Source organism: Carcharhinus amblyrhynchos, chromosome 5 (assembly GCF_965287045.1).
Source record: "Carcharhinus amblyrhynchos chromosome 5, sCarAmb.v2.hapA, whole genome shotgun sequence".
NCBI lineage: Eukaryota > Metazoa > Chordata > Chondrichthyes > Carcharhiniformes > Carcharhinidae > Carcharhinus > Carcharhinus amblyrhynchos.
The window spans coordinates 25,318,717-25,339,094 of NC_137328.1; the positions used below are offsets into that span (position 1 = coordinate 25,318,717).

The 20,378-nt window shown below is 44.1% G+C and overlaps 1 protein-coding gene across 2 annotated transcripts in view; it reads left to right on the forward strand.

The window, feature by feature from the left end:
- LOC145343407 (trans-2,3-enoyl-CoA reductase-like) overlaps positions 1 to 20,378 on the forward strand; it is a 194,461-nt gene that overhangs the window by 159,046 nt on the left and 15,037 nt on the right. The window contains exons 10-12 of one of the 2 annotated variants that reach the window (XM_080189630.1): positions 4,217 to 4,302; positions 5,247 to 5,292; positions 5,397 to 5,520. In XM_080189630.1, the coding sequence (XP_080045756.1) occupies positions 4,217 to 4,302; positions 5,247 to 5,292; positions 5,397 to 5,520 (256 nt within the window). Of the gene's footprint in view, positions 1 to 4,216; positions 4,303 to 5,246; positions 5,293 to 5,396; positions 5,732 to 20,378 lie in introns of those variants that run through there. The other variant, XM_080189631.1, reaches the window with a different exon arrangement.

Below are 20,378 nucleotides of genomic sequence, written 5' to 3' on the forward strand. Positions count from 1 at the left end.
ACCCTGTCTATGCCTCTCATAACTTTGTAGACCTCTATCAGGTCTTCCCTCAACCTCTGTCTTTCCAGTTAAAAAAAAAAAATCCTGGTTTATTCAACCTTTCCTTATAGTCAACACCCTCGAGATCAGGCAACATCCTGGTGGACCTCCTTTGCCCTGTCTCCAAAGCCTTCACGTCCTTCTGATAATGTGGTGACCAGAACTACACACAATACACCAAATGCAGCCTAACCAAGACTTACATAGTTGCAACATGATTTCCCAACTCTGTACTCAATGCCCTGTCAGATGAAGGCAAGCATGCCACATGCTTTCTTAATCGCTTTGGCCACCTGCGGATCTGCACGCCCTGATCCCTCTGTATCTTAATATTCCCAAGGGTTCCACAATTTACAGTAAAATTCACACTTAAATTTGATCTTCCATAATGCACCATCTCATGTTCGTCCAGATTAAACTGCCATTTCTGTGTCCAAGTCTCCAATCTACCTATATCCTACTGTACCCCCTGACAATCTCTGGAACAATCAGCAACTCCACCAACCTTCGTCTCATTCATGAATTTATTAATCAGGCCACCATTTTCCTCCAGATCATTCATATACACTATAACCAACAGAGATCCTGGCAGAACACTACTAACTACTGATCTTCATTCTGAAAAACACCCTTTCACTGCTACCCTCTGTCTTCTATAACCAAGCCTGTTCTGTATTCATCTAGCCATGGGGATTTTAGTTCTTCTGCCAGTCTGCCATGTGGGATCTTGTCAAAAGCCTTACTAAAGTCCATATCAACTACATCCACAGCCCTTCCCTCATCAATTACATAAGAACATAAGAACATAAGAAATAGGAGCAGGAGTAGGCCATCTAGCCCTTCGAGCCTGCCTCGCCATTCAATAAGATCATGGCTGATCTGTTGTGGCTCAGTTCCACTTTCCCGCCCTCTCCCCATAACCCTTAATCCCCTCTCTTATCAAGAACCCATCAACCCGCTTCTTAAAAATATTTAGCGAGGCAGCCTCCACCACTTCAACGGGCAGAGAATTCCAGAGATTCACCACCCTTTGAGTGAAGAAGTTCCTCCTCAACTCCGTTCTAAACCGCCTCCCCTTTATCTTGAGGCTGTGACCCCTAGTCATACTGTCTTTTCTGAGCAGGAAGAGCCTCTCCACCTCTATCCTATCCATCCCATTCATCATCTTATATGTCTCAATGAGATCTCCTCTCATTCTTCTAAACTCTAACGAGTACAAGCCTAGTTTATTCAGCCTCTCCTCATAGCTCAATCCCCTCAACTCCGGCATCAGCCTAGTAAACCTCCTCTGCACTCCCTCCAGGGCCAAAATATCCTTGCGCAGGTGCGGCGCCCAAAACTGCACACAGTACTCCAGCTGCGGCCTCACCAATGCCCTATACAGCTGCAGCAAGACCTCCCTACTTTTATATTCAATCCCCCTCGCTATGAAGGCCAGCATCCCATTCGCCTTCCTGACCACCTGCTGCACCTGCAAGCTGGGTTTTTGCGACTCATGCACAAGGACCCCGAGGTCCCTCTGCACCGTCGCCTGCTGCAGTTTTTCGCCACGTAAGTAATAGTCCTTCCTACCATTCTTCCTACCAAAGTGGACCACCTCACACTTGCCAACATTAAATTCCATTTGCCATTTCCTGGCCCATTCGCCCAGCCTATCTAGATCCTTCTGCAGACTCTCCACACCCTCCGCACAATTTGCCTTTCCCCCAATCTTGGTGTCATCAGCAAATTTCGACACCCTGCACTCGGTTCCCTCCTCCAGATCATCTATATAAATGGTAAATAGCTGAGGCCCCAGCACCGACCCCTGGGGCACCCCACTAGTCACCAACCGCCAATCCGAATAGCACCCATTGACCCCCACTCTCTGCCTCCTATTTGACAACCAATCCTCTATCCACGCTAACACCCTACCCCCAACTCCATGTCCCCTGACCTTCTGCAATAACCTCTTGTGAGGTACCTTGTCAAACGCCTTCTGAAAATCCAGAAAGACCACATCCACCGGCTCTCCTCTATCCACCGCCCTAGACACATCCTCATAGAACTCCAGTAAATTTGTCAGACACGACTTCCCTTTAATGAAACCGTGTTGCGTCCGCCCTATCAAGCAATTCCCTTCAAGATGCCTCGCAATTTCCTGCTTAATGACGGATTCTAACATTTTACCTACCACAGACGTTAAACTAACCGGCCTATAATTCCCCGCCTTTTGCCTGGCACCCTTCTTAAACAACGGCGTGACATTAGCCGTTTTCCAATCTTCCGGCACTTCCCCGGAATCCAGCGACGTCTGGAAAATAACCACCAAGGCATCCACTATCACCTCCGCCATACCTTTGTCACCTTTTCAAAAAAAAATGTAAAAAAACCATGCTGTCTGTCACTAACTAGTCCATTTTCCTCCAACTGTGTGTATATCCTGTCCCTCAGTATCTTCTTCAAAATCTTCCCCACCACTGATGTTAGGTTCACCAGCCTACAATTTCATGATTATCTCTGCTTCCTTTCTGAAGCAAGACAACATTATCTATTGTCCAGACCTCTGGAATGCGGCCTGTAGTTAAAGAAGATTTGAAGATATCTGTTAAGGCCCCAGCTATTTCTCCGCCTGCGTCCTGCAGCAACCTGGGATAGATCTCATCCAGCTCGGGGACTTGACTACCTTAATGCAATTTAGAATACTCAACACTTCCTTCTTTGATATATTGACGTTCTCAAGTATATTCACACACCTATGCCTGACCTCCTTGGTGAATACCATTACAAAGCACTCATTAAGGATCTCATCCACTTCCTGTGGCTTGAAGCATAACTTCCCTCCATTGTCCTTGAGTGGGACTACTCTTTCTCTTGCTACTCTCTTGCTCTGAATATATGCATAAACAACCTTCTCCTTGACCCTATTTGCTAAAGACTTTCATGGCCCCCTTTAGCCCTCCTAATTCCATGTTTAAGTTCTTTCCTACTTTCATTGTACTCCCCATGGGCTCCATCAGTTTTTACATGCCTAGACCTATAGCAACAATTATAAAGCTTACAATTTCCCTTGTCATCCATGGTTCCCGAGTCCTTCCCAAAGCCTGTCCACCATATACAAAGAACAATTCAGGAGTGTGATGGAATACTTTCCACTTGGCTGGATGACTGCAGCTCCAACAATCATCCAGGACAAAGCATCCTGCTTAACTGACACACCTACCATTATCTTCATTGTCCACTCCCTCCACCAGTTATATGCAGTGGCAGCCGTTTGCAGTGGCAGCCGTCTGTACCTTCTGCAAGATGTATTGCAGCATATCCCCAAGGCTAGTTCGACAGCACCTTCCAAAACCACAGTCAGGAAGGACAGCAGAAATGTCCATCTGGAATTTCCTTCCAAGTCATTATGACTTGGATCAATATCGCCGTTCCTTCACTGTTGCTGGGTCAAAATCATAGAATTCTTACAGCACAGAAGGAGGCCATTCAGCCCATCAAATCTGCACCGACTCTCTGACAGAGTATCTTACCCAGGCTTTCTCCCCTGCCCTATGGCTGATCCATTTAACCTATAGATTTAAGTGGCAATTTAGCATGACCAATCCACCTAACCTGTACATCTTTGGGTTGTGGGAGGGAACAAATGCACCTGGAGGAAACCCACACAGACAGAGAGAGAACTCCACACAGACAGACACCCAAGGCCAGAATTGAACCCAGGTCCTTGGCACTATGAGGCAGCAATTGGGCCAACATGCCGAAACTCCCTTCTTAATAGCACTGAAGGCGTACCGACACTACATGGACTGCAGGTGTTTATCACCATCTTCATAAGTGCAATTGGATTTGGGCAAGAAATGCTGACATAGCCGGCAACATCTGCATTTCATGAAAGAATAAAAGAAAACTGATCCAGTTTGTTCTTGACATTATTTTGAAGAAGAACAGTCTTGTTGAAGTCATGACCTATATTTTATTCCTCAACCAATGTCATTAAATCAGTTTATCTGATTTATATGTCATAGCTGTTGTAGGATCTTATTGTGTACATCATAGCTGCCATGTTGCTACATTGCAATTTTGATTGCAAGCCCACAACATTGGCTCTAAAGTGATTTCAGACAAGAAAGATATTATTTATATGCGATTTATTTAGTGTTAATTGTCGTAACATCTATATTTTGCTTTCCTTGAGGTACAAAGACTCATTTTGTGAGGCCTACATATAATCCTTTCACATGGCTTTTCAAATTGGTTTCCTGCCCCAACTATACATATGAGGTAATTAATTATTTTGTCTTTCAAATAATTTGGCTGACTGCTTCAGACTGACTTTAATAACGTTGTATGACAAACCCATATAGCATATCTTCACAGTATGTATATTTGTAAAATATTCTAATTGCCATGTAATATTAATCTTAGAAGCATCAGCCACCAAAGAGTGGCAGAGGCAAACTCCTGAAAGCAAGGAAAATCTATCTGTTACACATTGCACAGCTTGAAGTCCCACTGCTCCTTGAAGACAGTTTTGTATTCTGGATCTGGGACCGTAAAGAAGCATTTGACATCCAACATTTGAACAGAGCAAATGTGAAAAGAATGGTGTGAGCAAAAAATTATGTTACCCACACAGGGCAGCAAGGGGGCACAGTGCCTAGCGCTGCGACCTCACAGCACCAGGGACCTGGGTTCATTTCTGGCCTTGGGTGACCGACTGTGAAATCTGCACATTCTCCCGTGTCTGCATGGGTTTTCTCCCACAATACAAAGATGTGCAGATTATATGGATCGACCATGCTAAATTGTCCCTTAGTGTCCCAAGACGTGTAGGTTAGGGGGATTAGTGGTGTAAATATGTGGGGTTACAGGAATGGGGCTCGAGCGGGATTGTTGTCAGAGAGTCGGTGCAGGGTCAACGAGTCGGGTGGCAGTCTTTGCCACTGTAGGGATCCTATGACTCTATGATGTTGCCAATACCTGAACAAATGCCTTTGGGGCAGGAATGTTCAGTATAATCTATCCTTACATGGCTTTCCTTCAATGCCCTACTCAATCCATCTTAAAATTAGTTTGGGGAGACAAGAAGTAGAAAAATTAGACTTCTGTCTTCATCAGGTATGGCAGCAGAAAAAGTTGTATCGGTGTTCCTTGGAAAATTTGAAAAGCATTGGTATGAGTAGATAAGCTTTATGATCTAATATGTGCTCTTTTATTTGCTGCAGATGGGAGCTTGGATTAGCTTTACCATAATGAGCCAAACACTTCCAGGTAAAGCACAAAACTATTCACTTACAGTATCAATGGATTAAAATACATTTTCATGCAGGAAAGAGATGCGCATGTCAATAATCTTAATTTTGTTTTCCTTTTAGTTGCGGTCTTTGCCCTGATGGTATCTCTCCAGCTGATTTTCTGGGCTCAGAGAAAGCATTGCAAATATCAGAAAGATTTTAAAAATTATCCCAGCTACAGAACAGCTATGATTCCATTTATATTGTAAGAGTTTGAAGTCAGTGATGCTGATCTTGACTTTGCGTGATTGTTCAAATCGGCGACTGTAAATCAGTAACCAATTTTACATCTTTCCTGGTGGATTTCAATTCAAATAAAATGGGAAATAACTACAAGAGGGGCCAGAGATTGCTGGAAAATGAACAGTTTAAATTGTGCAAATGGAAAAACTCCATGGAACACGAGGAATTTGAGGATGCTGCCATTTTTGCCAAGATAATAGCAGAGTGGACCAAATTTTCCCAGGAACTTCTGGAAATTTGCAGTTCATGGGTATGCCTTCCTTGTAAGAAGTCTCACCACACCAGGTTAAAGTCCAACAGGTTTATTTGGTAGCAAACACCACTAGTTTTGGGGCTCTGTCCCTTCGTCAGGTGAGTGGGGAGTTCTGATCACAAACAGGGTATATAAAGACACACACTCAGTTTACAGAATACTGATTAGAATGTGAGTCTTTACAGTTAATCAAGCCTTAAAGGGTTAGTGGAGTGAGTGGAGATTGCATTAAGCATAGGTTAAAGAGATGTGTATCGTCTCCAGACAGGATGGTTAGTGAGATTTTGCAAGCCCAGGCAAGTCATGGAGGTTACAAATAGTGTGACATGAACCCAAGATCCCGGTTGAAGCCGCCCTCATGTTTGCAGAAGTTGGCTATCAGTCGCTGCTCAGCGACTCTGCGCTGTTGTGTGTCATGAAGGCCTTGGAGAACATTTACCTGAAGATCAAAGGCCGAGTCCCCGTGACCGCTGAAAGTTTCACCAACAGGAAGAGAACAGCCTTGCCTGGTGATTGTCGAGTGGTGTTCGTTCATCTGTTGTTGTAGCGTCTGCACGGTCTCCCCAATGTACCAAGCCTCGGGACGCATGAGGATGGCCTCAACCAGGATCTTGGGTTCATGTCAGACTATCTGTAATCCCCATGACTTGCCTGGGCTTGCAAAATCTCATTTACTGTCCTGTCTGGAGACAATACACATCTCATTAACCTATGCTTAATGCTATCGCCACTCACATTGTCTGCCCCTTTAAGACTTGATTAGCTGTAACGATGTGCATTCTAATCAGTATTCTGTAAACTGAGTGTGTGTCTTTATATACCCTGTTTGTGATCAGAACTCCCCGCTCACCTGACGAAGGGACAGAGCCACAAAAGCTAGTGGCGTTTGCTACCAAATAAACCTGTTGGTCTTTAACCTGGTGTTGTGAGACTTCTTACTATGTTTACCTCAGTCCAATGTCGGCATCTCCACATTATGTCTTCCTTGCCATAATTTGCTTAATGATTTACACACTGGGCAGGACTTCTTATGGAGAATCATTTGGAATTTCCCTTCCAACCCATTCACCATCCTGACTTAATAGAACATAGAACATAGAACATTACAGCGCAGAACAGGCCCTTCGGCCCACGATGTTGCGCCGACCAGTTACAAAAACAATGACCCACTAGCCTATACCAATCCCTTTTCGTCCATAAACCTATCCATAGATCTCTTAAACGCCCCCAAACTAGGCGCATTTACAACTGCAGCAGGCAGGGCATTCCAATCCCTCACCACCACTTGGAAATATATCGCCCATTCCTTCTCTATCACAGGGACAAAATACTGGAATTCTGTATCCATCAGTGCTTGTGGGTGTACCTACACCACATGTGCTGCAGTAGTCTAAGAAGGCAGCTCACTATCTCCTTCTGAAGGGTAATGAGGGATGGACAATAAATGCTGGTCTAATATGTGTCACGATAAAAGACCAGAGGTGTTCCTGGGTGACAAAGACTATTTCCTGACCATCTGCTTTATGATTCGGGTGTGCAACCCAAACGTAGGTGGGCAGCATGTACATGGCATTCTTCAAAATACTATGATTGCAACAATGCCATTTCATTAGCAATTGATTTTAGACCTTAATTCTAGAGACAAACACAATATTATAATACTGGCAGCCTCTTGACCCAATAGAATTTGTTTGAGACCAAAAATGTTAATTTAGCTGAGTCCTTTGTTTGGAAAAGGCAGCCCTATGATGCCCACGTCCCATAAGTGAGTAATAATACAAACCAGTGGTGAGGTTACCCATGGTCAGTATTTCAGTATTATTATAAAGAAAAGTGGCAGCAACTTCCGACATCTTGACTTTTGAGAGACCTTATTCTCGTCCATCTGTAACAATCCTCACGAATAGACATAGCATTGAAATAATTGCACTGGTATGGACTTACTTTTCCCACTAATTCAAAACAAATAAACTAATTCAGAACTCACTTTATAAAACCATTATCCATTTAATTCATCTTGAAACCATCAAAATAAATACAGTCACAGTCTGCTTGACAGCATGTTACTCCTGGCTCATAGGAAAACCTGGAAATTATATTTTAAACCATGCTTCTGCTTCCGAATCCGTGTTGCGTTTTCCAGGGCAAGGAACTGATGTTGTTCCCCCGCTAAGCTCTTAGCTTGAAATTGCAGATTTAGTCTTAAAGATAATCATTCACCTTGATGTGAAAATTTAAAACAGGAAGCCACTTCCTGCAGATATTTGGCTAAGCTATTCAAGACAACAAGTTAATATTTGGACATAACAGGAAAAAAAGTGGGATTGGGCAAGGTCAGTGACACCTATGGTCAAACTGCCTAGTTTGTATTAGGTGGGGGTAGTTAAAATTGGGTGCATGGCCCTTTTTGTGTTTCCCCCTTGTCAAAAGAAATTATTTCTCAGACCTCCCACTATATATCTGACAGCCACCATGTTGAGCCCCTTCTAAGCTGAGGCAGGCAATGTCCCTCAGGTTGCCATCAACTCAGGGAAGTAACTGAAGCTCAGTAAGTCAGGAGAGAAAAGGAGAAGACATTGCATTCTACCTTTCCAAAGAGGGCATGTGATTTTGTCAGAATGATGGTCTAGGTGTGGACCTTAGCTTTGTGAGTGCAACATATAAATTCAGAGATCCACCAAGTCTACCGCTCACTCAAAACGTAGCTGATACCCTCTCCATTATGCACTCAGTAATGCCCCGCATCATTACAGCAGTCCTGATGCTTTTATTCTGCTCCAGTTCAGTGTAATATGTGTCACTACAAAAGACCAAGGGCGTCTCCTGGGTGACAAAGACTATTTCCTGACCATCTGGTTTATTATTCGGGTGTGCAACCCAAACATAGGTGGGCAGCATGTACATGGCATGCTTACAAATACAATGGTTGCAACAATGCCATTTCATCAGCAATTGATTTTAGACTTTAATTTAGAGAGGAACACAATATTATAATGCTGGCTGCTTCTTGTCCCAAATAGAGTTTGTTTGAGACCAAAAATGTCCATTTAACTGAGTCCTTTGTTCGGAAAAGCCAGCCCTGGCAATGCTAAGTTTCTTTAAATGTCTTTCAGTAATTTTTCATTAGCTGTGGAGGCAAGGGGTGTGATGGCTGGGGTTTGGGATCATGGTTGGTGTTGGGGGTGTGGGTGGGGTGATAGTTGGGGATGTTAGTTAGGATTGGGGATACTGGGTGTGATGTTGAGGGTGGGCGTGATGGCTAGTGTGATGGTTATGGGTTGAGAGTAATGGTTGGGGAAAGGTTGCTGGTGATGGGGCTAATGGGGTGGGGGTTCTCAGTAGTATGGTTACCCAGAATTTACAACTTGTTTCATTCCTTCTATCTTTCCATGGGTAACTATTCTGCTAAATGAGCTAGAATCGGCTGAAGCCTCTGAGTTTTACTCAGAGTTTTGGAAGTTTCCTGATGCAAGGTAAACGCCAAATGGAAGTTGAAACTGCCTGCGCAATTTCGGCAAAATCTTTGTGTTGGGGTTTCCCAGTGCCCCTTCCAGGATTCCTGTGGGATATGGCCATCCAGAGATCAAAACATCCCTGTCAGTGTTTTGAGTTCAGTGTGATTTTTTTTCAGAACTGAAGAAAAGTCAGGATACTGATCCCTTCAGTTCTGAAGAAGAGTCAAAATAGAGTCATGTGAACTGATTTACTCTCCACAGTTTCTGTCAGACCTGCTGAATTTCTCCTGCACATTATGTTTTTATTTCAGATCTTCTGCATCCTTGGTGTCTTGTTTTTATTTCAGTATTCTTCCAAACAAGTTTGTGTCTTATCTGAAGCGGTCAAAGCCAATTAATTCTCTCGATCTATTTACACATTTCAAGAAGAGATGCTCATACAATGATTTTGTTCAATTTGATGGGAAAAAATGAGTTACAATTTTAATGAAACTAGTGATTTTCATTTGATTTGATTTATTGTCACATATTAACGTAGAGTGAAAAGTATTGTTTCTTGCATGCTATATAGACAAAGCGTACTGTTCATAGAGAAGGAAAAGAGAGAATGCAGAATGTAGTGTTACAGTCATAGCTAGGGTGTAGAGAAAGAACAATTTAATGCAAGGGAAGTCCTTCAAAAGTCTGACAGCAGCAAGGAAGAAGCTGTTCTTGACTCAGTTGTTATGTGACCTCAGACTTTTATATCTTTTTCCTGATGGAAGAAGATTGACGAGAGAATGTCCAGGGCGCGTGGAGTCCTTAATTATGCTGGCTGCTTTGCTGAGAGGACTCAAATTAAGATCTTGGTAGGGTGGCATGCACAAAGGCACTGAATGGATATGCATACCTTCGTTGCCAGGCAGCTTCTTGTTCAGGAGCATGGAGTCTGCCTCCAGCCTAGGAGAAGACATTGTGCAGAGTTATATTTTTCTGCAGCTACTGCTCTATCTCCCTGCTGTGTTACAGACTCTGATGCCCCAGCACTGCTTCTTCCAAACCTATTGCAACTTCTATGTGAACAGGTCAGCTATCCATCTGCCATCTCTGTGAGGATGTGACAGCATTCTTTATTGCGCTGCTGAGGTTGAGCTGTCAGCCTCTGAATGGCCAGCAAGACTTCCACCCTCAGGGTTTTGATTCCAGGACAATGCCTGCTGCTGGCCTTAACACTGCCAGATTGCCTTTTAGTTCCACAACTTTTTTATAATGAGGTTCTGTGGGCCATTCGTTTATTCTCCAACCAGCAAGCAAAACATCACCATCTCAGCAAGATTCCACCCAACAGGTCCAAAGTCACATTTCCTCCCTCCCAAGGATGCTTTACAAAAGCAAAATACTACTGATGCTGGAAATCTGAAATAAAAACAGAAAATGCTGGATAAAGTCAAAAGGTCCACAGCATCTGTGGAAAGAGAAACAGAGTTTCCCTGAGTGGGGAGGCATGGTGGCACAGTGGTTAGCACTGCTGCCTCACAGCACCAGGGACATGGATTTGATTCCCGGCTTGGGTCATTGTGTGCGGTTTGCACGTTCTCCCCGTGTCTGTGTATGTTTCTTCCAGGTGCTCCAGTTTCATCCCTCAGTCTGAAAGACATACTGGTTAGATGCATTCTCGCTCAGTGTACAAAACAGGCACTACGGGATTTTCACAGTGACTTCATTGTTGTGTTGATGTAAGCCCACATAATAAACTAAAACATAACATTTTGAGTCTACATGACCCTCTACAGAACTGAAAAGGGATCAAAGCACAAGTAGAGGGGAAAGGGGCAACAACTCAGTAACTCAAGAGAGATAATATTGGCTTTCCAATGGCAATTTCAAAGAGTAATATTGGCTTGGCCACTCACTTATGACGTTACTAGTTTTGCTGTAATGGAAACAAAAATTGGGAGCAGCATTTAACGAGATACTGAGCCAATAACTCATTTTTTTTACACCATCACACAAAGTCAAAATGACAAATTATATATTTGGAGAGGGAGTGGGGCAAAATGAAAAGTCAATAATAGAATCATAGAATCCCTACATGCAGAAGGAGGCTATTTGGCCCAACAAGCCTGCACTGACAACAACCCCACTCAGGTCCTGTCCCCCAAACCCCACTTATTTACCCTGCTAGCCCCTTTGACACTAAGAGGGAATTTACCATGGCCAATCAACCTAACCAGCACATCTTTGGACTGTGGGAGGAAACCGGAGCACCCAGAGGAAACCCATGCAGACACAGGAAGCACATGCAAACACAGACAATCATCCGAGGCTGGAATTGAACCCGGGTCCCTGCAGTAGTGCTAACCACTGTGCCGCTGTGCCGCCTTTTACGAGAGATAGGCAAAGGTGTTTTGGGCATGAGGCAAAGGGCCTGTTAATGGTACCATTAGGGACTGAGAAGTGTTAATAGTGGCAAAGTTAGAAGAGCAGAATGTGTTAATAGGAGAATAGAAGTGTCTCAAAATATTGCATGTCCCAAAATTATTTTGAGCAGAATTGCTCTCTGGTTTGCAGATCAGGATGTCAAAATAATTGTGCCTCTGAAAAATAATGGCCTCCCAATATTAATGGCTGGTATCAGTTACAGAAGAATGTAATGGTATCTGAGAACAAACCTTCATCAGCTCTACATTTCACTGCATTAGAATAGTCAATAGTTCACTCAAAATCCAACAGTTACCATGTTCTGTAAATTACTTCATGAATTCTGCCTGCCTGTCTGTTGGATAAGTGGAAAGGACATGTTCAGAAGAGTAAACTTATCAGAATATTACACATTTAAACACAAAAATAATGTATAACTTGAGGATTACAAAAATAATGAGATATTTTCAGTTATTTTCATTGTGAAAGCTAGGTGGAATGGGCAAGGTCTTTGGAGTAAGAGTAGAGTGATATAAGTTTAGCCCTATTGGAGAAGTCTGAAGGTCTCAGATTATTGCCATGAATTTCTCCAGCAGCACAAGGAGAGAGGGGAGAGGGGGCAATAACTCAGTAACTCAAGAGAGATAATATTGGCTTTCCAATGGCAATTTCAAAGAGCAATATTGGCTTGGCCACTCATTTATGACATTACTAGTTTTGCTGTAATGGAAACAAAAATTGGGAGCAGCATTTAACGAGATACTGAACCAATAATTCATTTTTTTATGCCATCGAACAAAGTCAAAGCAATCCCTGGACTGTATTGGACATGTAATTTTAGAACTGAAGCCACACTTGTGAACCATGGCAGGGCATTAGTGAATATTTATGATGGTAATATCAGCTTTCCTTCCGAATTTGAAAGGTTTCATTTAAATATATTACCATGTAAATTAATACTTGTCCAATTCACAATAGACAGAAGCTTGCTTCTGTTAGTCCTGGATGCCCAACTCAAACAAACCTACATCCCAGCACTATATCACTTTCTAAATTGGTCTGGGAGTCCCAATGAATACAGGTTAAGACAATTGACTTGGAATCAAAAAATATGGTGTGCTATTTGAAACTCAACCACCAGACCTCAAGAGAGAGCTTGCAGATTTTCTTTCAAAGAGATCATTTTAACAGTTTTGTATCCCATCTATCTCAATAATTGATAGCTGAAGCAGAAGAGCTCCAAACTATTAGAATATTGCTCAAAATTACTTGACTGTGAGAAAATTTTGATATCAATTTTTTTTTATATTTGAGCTACTCAATGAAAAGAAGCTTAAAATAAGTATTGTTCACTTTACTGTCAGAGCTAATGGTAATTTTTTAAACATGTTTTTATAATCTATGCTATTGATTGAAACCACTTGTACATTGTCATACAATCATAAAAAATTCTACAGTACAGAAGGAGACCATTCGGCCCATCAAGTCTGCATCAACTCTCCCGATAGAATTAACATTGTGTACATTGGATTTAATGTTTTCTTTTCCTTATTGCTCACTGTGCAGTAATTACCAAAGCCAATACGGAGAAATAAATACTTTTATAAGTTAAGGGTGTTACTGCTGAGGAAGAGGAGAACATGAAATACATTTATCCCATTCATAACCTTATTATATTTGGTACCGAGATAAATTTCTGGGCACATAATTGCTCGTTATCAAGACCACTTACTTGCTACACATAATTATTCTGATTCATAGAATCATAAATGGCTACACAACAAAAGGAAGCTATTCAGACAACCATTACCATGTTAGCTCTCTGCAAGAGCCACTCAGTCTAATTCCCGTGCCCTATCCTGTCATCCAGCAAATTTTTTTTTCTGTTCAGGTAATTATCTAACTTCCTCGTGCCACATTGAGTTCTTTTTCCAATCATCTTGAATTGGTGCTCCCTAGTTATTGACAGTTGGAAACATTTTTTATCAACTCTTTTCTGAAGAGAACAACCCAGCTGGGTTGGGCAGCACGGTGGCACAGTTGTTAGCAATGCTACTGCACAGCGCCAGGAACCCGGTTCAATTCCCAGCTTGGGTCACTGTCTATGTGGAGTCTGCACGTTCTCGCCATGTCTGAGTGGGTTTCCTCCGGGTGCTCCTGTTTCCTCCCAGAGTCCGAAAGACATGCGGGGTAGCTGCATTGGCCATACTAAATTCTCCCCCAATGTACCCGAAAGGTGCCGGAATGTGGCAACTAGGGGATTTTCACAGTAACTTCATTGCAGTGTTAATGTAAATTTACTTGTGACACTAATAAATAAACTTTAAAACTTTAACTTTAAACAGTTTTTCCAATTTATCCACTTGATTGAAGTTCCTCATCTCTGGAATCATCCTTGTAAAAGAGGGCACACAGTGGCTAGCATTGCGGCCTCACAGTGCAAGGGACCTGGGTTCAATTCCAGTCTTGGGTGTATGTCTGTGTGGAGTTTGCCCATTCTCCCTGTGTCTGCGTGGGATTCCTCTGGTTATCCTAATTTCCTCCCACAGTCCACAGGTGTTCAGGTTAGGTGGATTGATCATGCTAAATTTCCCTTTAGTTTTTTAAGATGTGTAGGTTAGATGGATTAGTCATGGTAAAATGTGTGAGGTTGCCAGGGTAAAGGTAAGGGACTAGGTGAGATGCTCTTTCAGAGAAATAGTGCAATCCACTGAAGCCCCTGGGTGGCTAGGGGTATGGACAAGCAGTGCCTATTGGCCAGTACCAGCCTGGTAGTGCCCACCTAACAGCCTGGCGTTGCCCACCTGACAACCTGTCATTGCCCACCTGACACCCTGGCAATGTCTCTTTGGGCACCATATGTGTGCCAGGGTGTATGGCTTGTGGGGGTGGGGACTGAGTGTGACTGGGGCTGAGGGGGGGTGAGTCTATGACTGGGGATATGCACAAAGATGGTGAGCTTATGCAGGGGGGTCTCTACAAAGGGTGAGGGGCACTCTGCAAGGGAGGGTCTGTAAAGGGGGGCATGCAGGTGGAGCATAGTGGGTCCACCAGGGAGCTCATTGGGAGTGTCCTGATGTCCCAGTATTGGTGATCTAAGTTGATGTGGAGGGAGAACATCCCGCCGATGATGGGGGTACGTCTGGCATCCAATGGATGTTGGGGGGGTAGGACGAAGTCTCCCAGTTCGGTGAGAGATCAAGACGCCCTGCGCAATGAAACCCCGAGCAGTCTGAAGCCAGCTCCAGCAGCGTGCTTAGGATCCACCCCCACCCCCACTGGCTCAAATCTTCCAGCTGTCAGAAAAACTGACAAAGCATGGGAAGGTATAATAATAAACCCACCCAAAAGAAAACAGATCAGGAACGGTCCCACTTTAAGACTTTTTTGGGAAGCTTTTACTCCATACTTTTAGTTATAAATCTCAAGATCCTGTATGCCTTATTAAATTTCTCAATGAGTTGTACCCTTTGCACTTGCACCTGTTTTACCATTGTATCCTTTATTTTGTATGGCCTCTCCTCATGTTTCCTACCAACATAAATGACTTCATACTTCTCTTCCTTTAATTTCAGCTGTCATGTGCCTGACCATTCCAATAGAGTGTCTATGTTCTTGTGAGGTCTATCACATTTCTCTTTACAGTTCACAAAACCAACAAGTTTTGTGACACCTGCAAATTTTGAAATGTTGCCTTGTACATTCAGGTCTAAGTCATTAATATACATATCAAGAAAAGTAGTAGTCCTGGCACTGACTCCTGGGGAACAGCATAGTATACATTCCTATGGCCTATTAAACAAGCTTTTACCACAACTCTCTGTTTCCTGTCACTCAGGTAACTTTGTATCCATGAATGATGCGATGGGATGAGTTTGCTGACCTGCCTGTTCTAAGGCACTTTATAAAATATCCTTTGGATGTTTATCAATCACTTTACCCTCATCAACTCTCTCTGCCACTGCTATATATTAGGAAAAAGGGTGCAGGTTGCTTTAAGAGCTGATCAAATGATTTGATGTTGATGTCATTAGGGTTTGTACTTAGGCTACTGTTTTACTTTCATTTGATGCAGCACAGAGAGCAGCTCTTCAATAAAATGTGTTGTGAGTTTGTTTGAATCTACATATGCACACAGAGTCTTTTCTTTCTGTGAGAATCATAGAATCATAGAACCCTACAGTGCAGAAAGAGGCCCTTTGGCCCATTGAGTCTGCACTGACCACAATCCCACCAAGGCCCTACCCCCATATCCCTACATATTTTACCTAATTATCCCTGTAACCTACGCATCTCAGGACACTAAGAGGCAATTTTTAGCATGGCCAATCAACCTAACACGCACATGTTTGGACTGTGGGAGGAAACCGAAGCACCCGGAGGAAACCCACGCAGACATGGGGAGAATATGCAACTTCCACACAGACAGTGATCCAAGCCAGGAATCGAACACAGGTCCCTGGTGCTGTCAGATAGCAGTGTGCCACTGTGCCAACCCCTACATCCCGCCGGCTGGCTCTGCCCCCATGGGCCTCCCCCCCATGTGGCATCACCCACTTGGCACTGTCTGTTGCCTGGTGGGCACTGCCAGGGCTCTAGTAAATTTGGCATGTCCGCCACGACTCTCACCAATGTTTACAGATGTACCAGAGAAAGAATCCTTTCCGGATGTATCACATCACAGTCTGGCTCCTGCTCTGACCAAGAATGCAGGAAACTACAACAGGCTGTGAACACGGCCCATTCCATCATACAAATGGTGGCACAGTGGCACAGTGGTTAGCACTGCTGCCTCAGAGTGCCTGGCTTGGGTCACTGTGTGGAGTTTGCACATTCTCCCTGCATCTGCGTGGGTTTCCTCCAGGTGCTCCTGTTTCCTCCCACTGTCCAAAGATGTGTGGGTTAGGTGGATTAGCCATGCTAAATTGCCCTTTAGTGTCAGGGGGACTAGCTAGGGTAAATGATGGAGTTGTGGGGATGGGGCCTGGGTGCAGACTTGATGGGCAGAATGGCCTCCTTCTGCTTTGTAGGATTCTATGGCTCTATAACAAATCAGTTTCCCATTCATTGGCTCTGTTTACACTTCCTGCTGCCTCAGAAAAACAGCCAGCATAATCAAGGACCCCACATATCCCAGACATACTCTCTTTTAACTTCTTGTGTCAAGCAGAAGATAGAAAAGTCTGAGATCACATACCAACTGACTCAAGAACAGCTTCTTCTCTGCTTCTGTCAGATATTTGAATGGGCCTATCATATATTAAGCTGATCCTTCTCTACACCCTAACTTGTAACTGCAACAGTATATTTTGTTTTGTCTGTATAGTGCACAAGAAACAATAGTTTTCATTGCTTCCCAATACATATGACAATAATAAGTCAAATCAAATCAAATCAAATTATCTCTATGATCACTTCTTTGGCAGGAGTCCTCCTTCATACAGTTGATCCCTCCATCTGGAACCCTCCCTCTGATCTCTTACCTGGTCTTGATCTTTTCATTGAGAACTGTTGGTGTGACATCGGCTGTCTTCTTTGCCCTTCTCACCCACTCTAACCTGTCTCCTTGTGAACTTGTTGCACTTCATTCCCTCAGAACCAACTCTGAACTTGTCATCAAATCCATTGACAAGGCTGGTGATGTTGCCATTTGGGCATACTGGCCTCTACCTCACAGAGGCTGAGCGCCAATTCTCAGATGCTTCCTCCTGCCTCCCCTTGACCATAACCCCAACACAGAACATCAAGCCACTCTTTCCAGGTCTGTTAACGACCTCATCTCCTCTGGAGATCTTCCCTCCACAGATTCCAACCTCTTAGCCTTCCAACCTTGAACAGCCTACTTCTACTTCCCAAAATCCACAAATAGGACTTCCTGGTAGGCCCACCATGTCAGCCTGTTCCTGCCCCACTGAACTAATTTCCTCCTATCTTGATCCATCCTCTCTTCTCTTGTCCAGTCCATTTCCACCTAATCCATGGTTCCTCCAATGCCCTACACCATCCGATCCCCAGGACCGGATAGAATGCATCCGAGGGTTCTGAAAGAAATGGCGGAGGTGATAGTGGATGCCTTGGTGGTTATTTTCCAGACGTCGCTGGATTCCGGGGAAGTGCCAGAAGATTGGAAAATGGCTAATGTTACGCCGTTGTTTACGAAGGGTGCCAGGCAAAAGGCAGGGAATTATAGGCCGGTTAGTTTAACGTCTGTTGTAGGTAAAATGTTAGAATCCGTCATCAAGGAGGAAATAGCGAGGCATCTTGAGGGGAATTGCTTGATAGAGCAGACGCAGCATGGTTTCGTTAAAGGGAAGTCGTGTCTGACAAATTTACTGGAGTTCTATGAGGATGTGTCTAGGGTGGTGGATAAAGGAGAGCCGGTGGATGTGGTCTTTCTTGATTTTCAGAAGGCGTTTGACAAGGTACCTCACAAGAGGTTATTGCAGAAGGTAAGGGGGCGTGGAGTTGGGGGTAGGGTGTTAGCGTGGATAGAGAATTGGTTGTCAAATAGGAGGCAGAGAGTGGGGGTCAATGGGTGCTTTTCGGATTGGCGGTTGGTGACTAGTGGAGTGCCCCAGGGGTCGGTGCTGGGGCCTCAGCTATTTACCATTTATATAGATGATCTGGAGGAGGGAACCGAGTGTATGGTGTTGAAATTTGCTGATGACACCAAGATTGGTGGAACGGCAAATTGTGCAGAGGGTGTGGAGAGTCTGCAGAAGGATCTAGATAGGCTGGGCGAATGGGCCAGGAACTGGGAAATGGAATTTAATGTTGGCAAGTGCGAGGTGGTCCACTTTGGTAGGAATAATGGTAGGAAGGATTATTACTTACGTGGCGAAAAACTGCAGCAGGCGACGGTGCAGAGGGGCCTCGGGGTCCTTGTGCATGAGTCGCAAAAACCCAGCTTGCAGGTGCAGCAGGTGGTCAGGAAGGCAAATGGGATGCTGGCCTTCATAGCGAGGGGGATTGAATATAAAAGTAGGGAGGTCTTGCTGAGGCTGTATAAGGCATTGGTGAGGCCGCAGCTGGAGTACTGTGTGCAGTTTTGGTCGCCGTACTCACGCAAGGATATTTTGGCCTTGGAGGGAGTGCAGAGGAGGTTTACTAGGCTGATGCCGGAGTTGAGGGGGTTGAGCTATGAGGAGAGGCTGAATAAACTAGGCTTGTACTCGTTACAGTTTAGAAGAATGAGGGGAGATCTCATTGAGACGTATAAGATGATGAATGGGATGGATAGGATAGAGGTGGAGAAACTCTTCCCGCTGAGAAAGGACAGTAGGACTAGGGGTCACAGCCTCAAGATAAAGGGGGGGCAGTTTGGAACGGAGTTGAGGAAGAACTTCTTCACTCAAAGGGTGGTGAATCTCTGGAATTCTCTGCCTGTTGAAGTGGTGGAGGCTGCCTCGCTAAATATTTTTAAGACGCGGGTTGATGGGTTTTTGATAAGAGAGGGGATTAAGGGTTATGGGGAGAGGGCGGGAAAATGGAACTGAGCCACGACAGATCAGCCATGATCTTATTGAATGGCGGGGCAGGCTCGAGGGGCTAGATGGCCTACTCCTGCTCCTATTTCTTGTGTTCTTATGTTCTTATTACAACAACTTCCAGTTCCCTGGCCCAAATCCTTTTCTCCTCACATGGATGTCCAATCCATCCATACATCCATTCCCCACCAGCATGGCGTCTGAACTCTTCACTTCTTCCTTGAACAGAGATCTGGACAATTCCTATTTGCTGCTCACCTCTGTCTGGCTGAACTTGTTTTCTTATTGAACAAGTCTCACTTCCTCCAAAAGGTGTGGCTATGGGCAGCTGCATGGGTTCGAATTATGCCTGTCACTTTATAGGATATGTGGAACATTCCTTATTCCAGTCCTACTCAGGCCCCCTCCCACAATTCCTTCATCGGTACAACAACTATTTTGGGGCCACTTCATGCACTCATCTGGACCTGGAAAAATGTTTTAACTTCATTTCCAATTTCCACATCTCTGTCACCTTGACATGGTTCTTCTCTGACATTTCTCTTCCCTTCCTTGACATCTCTGTCTCTATTTCTGGTGATGAACTGTTTATCAGTATTTATTACAGATCCAGTGATTCTCATAGCTACCTATATCTTTTCACACTCCACATCCTATGAGGATTCCATCCCATTCTCTCAGTTCTTTCGCCACTGTCACTTTTCAAAATAGCGCTCTTTTGTGCTCCTCCCTGGTTGTGGTTTGCCAGTAAAAAGTCTGACAACACCAGGTTTAAGTCCAACTGATTTATTTGATAGTAAACTTACTAGCTTTCGAGGTTACCCTCTTCATCAGGTGAAGAGGGTAACCTCAAAAGCTAGTGAGTTTGTTATCAAATAAATCGGTTGGACTTAAACCTGGTGTTGTCAGACTTCTTACTGTGTTTACCCCAGTCCAACGCCAGCATATCCACATTGTGGTTTTCCACCCAGTGGGATTGACAGAGCTCTCAATTGTGTCCGAACCATCCCCCAGACCACTGCTCTCCCCTCCCTCCCAAAACCAGGATAAGGTCCTACTTGTCTTCACTTTTCATCCCACCAGCCAGCGCATTCAAAGGATCATCCTCTGCCATTTCCACTAACTCCAGCATGATGCCACCACCAAACACATCTTCCTCTCACTCCTTTTATCAGCATTCCACAGGGACCATTCCCTCCAGGGCACCCTGGTTCACTCCTCCATC